Here is a 7,500-nt window from a genome sequence, read left to right on the forward strand (position 1 = left end):
CACAGGCTGAGAGCTCTAACTCACTTGGTTCTATTTCCCAGAAAAGACCCCACACCTGCCAAACAAGCTAATTTCATTCATTTTTAATCTGCCTCTCCAGAGTGGCAGGCAGCCGGCTGCTGTCTGGACGAGAGACAGAAACTCCACCATGTCACTCTTTATGAAGCTTTGTTGTTCTTCTCTGCAGACGTAGCAGGAAATGGTGAGTCCTTCATGCACATCTAACCACAGCCTGAAATAGAGCTCCAGCAACCTAAAAATGGACAAGCATCCACTGAGGTTTACCAACAGTGCAGAGAGAGAGAGAGCGAGAGAGTGAGAGAGAGAGAGAGCAGAGAGTGATACTGAAAGAGTGAGAGAGGAGAGAGAAAGAAGGAAGGTGAGAGACAGTAAGAGGGACGAGGGATGAGCTGTGTCAGCTGCTCTTAAAACCACTTCCTTCACTAGTCGACGTTGCTGATTGAAAAGACATCCAATTGCCCTTTTGTTTCTGTTCTGGTTCTCCTCTAAGATAAGATCTGCAGGCATCACGTGCCATTATTCAGCAAGAGGTTCCTACATCAGGCTTTCATAAAGCCGAGCCAGTCAGTCCAATCAGACCAATCTGTGACGGATGTGGAAAACAGCTTAGTAGGCTAAAGTCACATGGCAGGGACGTGGTTCATTTACAATGTAAAAGTAGGCTAAAGTCACATGGCCATCATGCCAGCACAAAATTTCAGATGCTAGAACTTAAAAGACAAAATTAACTTTTTGTGTGTGTTTGGTTTGTATTTTGGTTGTGCTTGCATTTGGCTTGTATTTAAATGCCGATACAACCACGCGATTGTGCAGAGGTTTGCAATTCGAATTTAAATTAGGTTCCACAGTATATGTCAGTGTACAGCGTGAGTACACACACGCGCGTCTGTGTGTGTTGATCGGTTTGGGAATATGCACCTGTTGGTTTGTGTGTTGCATTTGCGCAAGTTTCTCAACACAGTGCAGTGTTGTTCTCTGTCGGGCTCTGTGGGCATGAGAGACTTGCTCTGGAAAATCTGCTGACCCGTTCCCACTTCTGTGAGGGCTGTATGCTGAACAATGCCCTTTGATTACAGGCCCTCGGACAGGGTAGGGGCCCTCGGACGGGGGAGGCCTCTCTTTCTGAACCCCCCCTTCCACTCACAGAGCCGTCGTGCTGCTTCACTCCGGGGCTGCTGCTCTGGGGGGCAGGCCCAGGTGCCTCGAATCCCTCGTCTCTATAGTTCCCTCTCATCCTGCGCTCGAACTGTCACGAACAGATGTGGCCCTTCTCTCTCTCTTTCTTCCTCTCCCACTCATTCTCACCCCCCCCCCCCCAACCTCTCTCTCTGACTCAGTTAACAGTTCAGCACTTCTTTACACAGTGTTGCTGTGCCTTACAGCCAAAAAGCTGCTTAACTCCTTGGAGTGACTTTGGAACAGAAACCATCCACGAATTGAATCACATGAGGGGAAGACAACGGGGAAGGAAGAATAAGAAAATCAGACAGATGGGATTAATAAAGACAGACAGACAGAGAAAATGATGCATTAGTGTGGTTTACATCATAGCACAAGACTTGTCGTGCTTTTCTAAGATCTGCAGTGAAACAGCACCCAAGGGACTTCCTGTTTTGTGGGTGAGCACGCGTCATGCATAAAAACACACACACACACACAAAACCACCCAGAGGGGATATTTTTGGAGTCACACAATATACTGAGAAATAAAGCGGGTGCAAAAGAGGAAGCACAGAACAAGAGTTCTTTCCTGTTTCTGTTTTCTTCTTTTAATCTCTGAGAGAAACACAGGCAGAAATAGAAGAGAGAGTAAGAGAGAGAAAATAGAAGCGAGAGCCGGAAAGGCGGGGGGCGAGAGGATCACCTCCATGTGGGCATGACATGCCCACTCAGCCAGCGCGAGAGAGGCCGAGAGCACTCCGACTGCAGGACCAGCTCTCTGGACAGCTGCTGGACCAGCCAATTTACCTGTACACTGGCTGGGCCATTTGGGGAAGACAGAAGCCCATCATAACAGTCTCATGGAAAGCAGAAAGCTACCACACTGAGGGCTAATGAGCAGATTCAGACTTATGCTGAGAACTCATGGAATAGCTCAGTTGAAAGTGCAAATCTCAGTTAACAGAGGCCCACACCTATGGATCTCTCACCAAAATGCACAGAGCCGATCTAGTGATCTGGGGCCTGTTGATAAGAACTGAATTGTGTCAGACCTGCTGAATATTTAGGTCACATTGAGTTTACCAAAGCTTCCAAACCCCTGGGGGCATTAGCATGGTGCTAACACTACCTGCTAAGGCTACAAGAGGGCATTAGCATGGGGCTAACATTCCCTGCTAACGCTACCTGCTGCTTCTAGGCCTTACGCGCTGTATTGGATGATTACTTTTGTCCAGATAAGCCCACTGAAGTTTCACCTTTTATTACACACACACACACACACACACACACACACACACACACACACACACACACACTACTTAATATGGTATCATCCTCATTATGGCAGCTTTTTGTGCTAATATGTGCATAAGAAGGTGTGTGTTGTGAGTGAACACCTGACCCATCCTTTATTCTTCTATTATTAGGCTGCCTGCCCTCTTGTTGGCTCTGCATTCTCAGCCTGCCATTGAACACTGGCCCTCACAGGTGGAAACATCTGGAACATTCTCAGCCTGCCATCGCACACTGGCCCTCACTGGAGGAAACATCTGGAACATTCTCAGCCTGCCATCGAACACTGGCCCTCACAGGTGGAAACATCTGGAACATTCTCAGCCTGCCATCGCACACTGGCCCTCACTGGAGGAAACATCTGGAACATTCTCAGCCTGCCATCGAACACTGGCCCTCACAGGTGGAAACATCTGGAACATTCTCAGAGGGACACATGCTGGATTTCTCTTATGTCACAGCACGGGCTCCCATGCAGCGTATTCCGACGTTCTTACCCGAGACGCTGTAAAGCAAATAGCTGGCCCGTAACAAGGGAACAGGAGTGAGAATGTGTGTGCGGCTGAGGAAGAGAGGGGCAGACCGCTGCTGACCGCTGCTGACCGCTGAACTCACACTCCCTCTACTCCGGAGCCACTAAAGGTCTCCATGGCCAGTTCACTTCAGTCAGAATGCAGCAGAGAAGGCTCTTACCGCACATGGGTGCCCCAGCCTTTGAAAGCAGCCTGGTCTTTGAGAGAAGGACTCTAATCGGACTGAACTTCTTGGAAGGAAAAGCTACTGCAACAAGGTGAACAAGAGACCAGCGATCAGACACCACATTCTCACTCACTCACGGGCAAACAAGACCACTGCCTGCATGCTCATGAGCCAAAATCAGTGTTTGCGCATGCATCCATGAATGTACCCACACACACACAGACACACCCACACCCACAAACAGCTACACATATTTTCGCCCACACACATGCACGCACACACACAACCACACACACGTGCGCTGACATCTCTCACCTCTTCCTCTGTGACTGTGAGTGGGCCTGACAGTTCCTCCTGTCGTTTAAAAGTTCTTCCGCGTCTTCCTCTCATCTCCGCGGTTTCTGCTGAACTAGCGGTGGGTTCGACACCCACCTGGCTGGACTCTCCCGTGACATGCGGATCTGCAGCACCATCCCTCTCGCCCCGGTTCCCCTTCTATCCTCCTCCAGTGCCACGCTCTGTCGCCTTAATGGACCGCCAAGGCAAAGATGTATGACCCTCCGCTAATTAGGTTTTCAAGTTCAGCCCAGAGAGGGAGTGAGAGAGAGAGAGAAAGTGTGGGACCAGAGGAGGAAGAAAAGTGAGACAGAGCAGGGGAGAGTAAAATGAGGAGAATGAAGAGGTCAGGGGGTGAAGGAGGAGAACGCAGGAGAAAGACAAAATGGCAGAAAAGCACTGGCAACATGAGATGGGGCTTGAAAGCTGGAGATAATAACACAAACACCGCATTAACCGTACACCCACAGCGTGGCCGTCCCTGCCAAAGTGACTAGAGAGTGGTTCTCTTAACCAGTGATGAGATAACGAACCCAAAACAAGCACGGGGGAAAAAGACAGAAAGAATGAATCACATCAGACGTAAGAAGGAGAGGAGGAAAGTCACACTGGCAGTGTGCGTGGCCCTGGTTCATCAGTTACCCCTCACCTGCCCACAGCAAGCCCGACACCAGAGGCTCCTCTCTGACACAGCGCCAATACTCACTGGGTTTGAGACTCCCAGCCGCACCCAGCCGAGAGGAACAAACAGACACAGACGCAGAGACAGGGGAGACTTCATCTCTCTAGTCACTACAGCAAACAAATAAAATGACTGAATATTATAAAGACAGACAACATTTCTGCAATTTACATGAATTAATTTTCTTTCAGATTTAGCATGGCAATATTTATGTGAATTCTTCTTATTTGTACTAAATTGTACAATCAGTGAACTTCTTGTACTGTACTGTCTGAACATCAATCTCAAAACCTAAAAAAAGGTTTCATTTCCTGTTATTTAACCCATCAAAGGTTTAAGTTACAGGCTCATAAAAATACATACACATACTGGTGTTAGGGACACAGGCTAGGTTTTGCCAAAAATAAACGGCCATTTAAATTTTGAATTACCTTTTTATTTTAAGTTAAATGAGAAACGGTCACATCGATGAGAAGGTATTATTTTTAACATTCAAGATTAGTACTGTAGATTTAAAACTACTGATTGAAACATAATACAGACAGACCACAATCCTGTTTTGCATTCAGATAAATTTGATTAATAACACGATCGACTATTTAAAGACAAAAGTCTTCAAATGCTTATGTAAAACGGACAGAGCTTTTTGTCATCATGGAAAACGAAAAGTGAAGAAACATTAAGTCAGATGCAGAAGAACTTTCCTTTCAAACATTAGGAGGTCGGGCTCCCATCCTCCCCTCTTTCTCTTTGGCTATCAGTCTGTCTTTCTTGCACTGACCTAACCTGACCTTCAGTTCTCCTGACAAACTGGTGTTATCAGTCACACCCAACACACCACTGCTAACCTTTGAACTTCCATTCTCTTGGACAACATTGTCTGATCTCTGCAAACCCTCATCAAACATATTATCCACTTCAATATCTACAAATCTACATATCTACAAATCAGATCTGTAAATAGCATACCATGCCTGCATATTCAAGTAACTCAACCCCTATATAACTGCTGCTGGGGGAAAAAAAAGAATATTGTCTCACTTCCAGTGTAAATTTCCAACATAAATTTCAGACTTCTCCATAAGACCCACCGTGATCACTGCACTGAGCCATTCTGCACCACAGAGATGTTCACCAGTCTGTGGGGGGGCAAGTCCAAGTCCAGCCTCCAGAATCTGAGGTGCAAGTCTGAGTCAAAGCTCAAATCTCTGGAACAGAGTCCCGAGTCAAGTCACAAGTCCTCCCTCAGAAAATGTCTGTCGAGTCTCATTAGTTGCTGCAAGCATTCCATTGTACAAAACCTTAAACAGTATACAATAAATGACAATTGTATTTCATACATGTTTAGAACTATTTTAAGAAAATGCAGCGCAAAGATGATTCGGGCTACTGTGAACTATAATGAAGACACGCACATAACCTCTAGTGTAACAGTACAACCATAAATATAGTTATAAATGGGTTGGTGCCATTGGGTTTAAGGCTGAAATACTGTAAGGATAAAAGGTTAAGCAAGTTCAGTGTGATCATATCAGGAGAAGATCATCTAACTTGAGTCTTCCATTGCAACATGAGTTTAACACCTTCTACTGGCTAACTAGCTACTGATTTTGTAAAGTTGCAATTGGACAATATAGAAAAATGACACAACCAATAAGACTCTGCAGTCAGCTTTAAAACACACTGATTCAGTACAGATTCAGTACAGTCCTCAAACACATCAGTTCGGTACAGTACTCAAAAGCATGTGTACCTGAAGGATTAAAGGCCCTTGTATAGCCCTTGTACTGAATTTAACATCAGCCTGAGAGCAGTGTGCTGGAAAAAAAATACTGTACCATCTCAGAACTAACAGACAGATACTGTAGCGGCATGAGAGAAGATGGAAGTTTTATTCAGATTATCAGATAGATTCTAGATTCCTGATTCGCCATCTCTGCTGCATAGGAGACAAGCCCTTTTCTCTTATCTAGCCGAGGTAACGGCGTGCTTCAGTTCCTACCAGGGTGGGTTTTTTAACCACTCTTCTGTCATTCTTTGTGTTTCCAAACAACACTCTTGTAGCTGAGCTTTATTTAAGCTTGGCTTTCTTCCCATTTCTAGGGTCACGTTTATTACTTTGCTTTCCATCCTCCCCAATACAGGGCCCTGGAGTCCAGTTATTAACAGTCTGATGGTAAAAACCACACATGTACAAGAGCAGGTTAGGGCTGCCTTAAATGCTTTGAGTAAGATGAACAGGTGGGTATCAGCTATACGTGACTGAACAGACACGACGACTGCTGCTTATTTAATTATTAAAAGCGACTCTAATATGCTCCAATTCAGCATGCTGAGGTATATTAGATGTTCTCTAATGCAAGTATGGTCATAGAGCTAAAAACTCTAAAGAAATGTAAGTGATATTCACTCCAATGCTGCGGTTCAATAGTAGCTGTACTCCTCTGGCAACAGTGACCTCTGTGGGCTTGTCTGCTTTACCCTTGTGCTACGCTACTTTTTGCCACGGGTGTTGATGGTGGAATGTGGATGCGCCTATACTCCTGTCACAGCTCCGTGCAGGGCTTCCTTACTTGCGCAGTGTCTGGCTGTGTGGTGACTAACTGGGCTTCAGGTGTCTGGCAAACTTTTCAGCTCCTTCCCTTCCTATACCTGCTATCACATGCCAAGCACAGGGATTGTACGAAGCAGGAATGAGCATACAGAGCACAGAGATGGTACGGAGCACGGGGATAGTACGGCGCGCCGGGATCGTATGGAGCGCGGGGATCATATTGAGCACAGAGATCGTATTGAGCACAGAGGTTGTATGGAGCGCAGGGATTGTATGGAGCGCACTGATCGTATAGAGCACAGAGACTGTATGGAGCGCAGGGATGGTACAAAGTGCAGAGATCGCATTGAGCACAGAGATTGTATGGAGCGCAGGGATAGTATGGAGTGCAGAGATCGTACTGAGCATGAGAATCATACAGAGTGTGGGGATTGTACAGAGCACAGAGATCATACAGAGCTCAGAGACTGTATGGAGCACAGAGATTGCATGGCACATGGGGATGGTATGGAGCACAGGGGAAGAGGCAAGCTTTCTGCTTGAATGGCCAAACTGTTCCTCTATCCTTCTCATCTGCAGAACAAGTGAACAAGGGGACAAAGAAAAGGGCAGGAGAGGGATAGAGAGAAAGAGAGAAATAACTGCTACAAGACAGAAGACAAAGTGGGCATGAAACAGAGAGAGTGCTGATAGAGCACACTGATGAATGGATCCCTTAGAAACAACCTGTTATTGGATACGCAGAGAAGATACC

General features: G+C 46.2%; 1 protein-coding gene across 4 annotated transcripts in view; it reads right to left on the reverse strand.

The window, feature by feature from the left end:
• Positions 1–7,500, reverse strand: part of si:dkey-172j4.3 (diacylglycerol kinase delta) — a 62,122-nt gene that overhangs the window by 48,940 nt on the left and 5,682 nt on the right. Inside the window, exon 1 of one of the 4 annotated variants that reach the window (XM_081725460.1) lies at positions 3,490–3,700. The exons of the other annotated variants lie outside the window; for them this stretch is intronic. Coding sequence (XP_081581586.1) covers positions 3,490–3,564 — 75 coding nt within the window. The 5' untranslated portion in view covers positions 3,565–3,700. Of the gene's footprint in view, positions 1–3,489; positions 3,701–7,500 lie in introns of those variants that run through there. 4 annotated transcript variants of the gene reach the window in all.

The sequence above is a fragment of the Electrophorus electricus genome, chromosome 13, assembly GCF_041902795.1.
Source record: "Electrophorus electricus isolate QZ-2024a chromosome 13, ASM4190279v1, whole genome shotgun sequence".
Classification (NCBI taxonomy): domain Eukaryota; kingdom Metazoa; phylum Chordata; class Actinopteri; order Gymnotiformes; family Gymnotidae; genus Electrophorus; species Electrophorus electricus.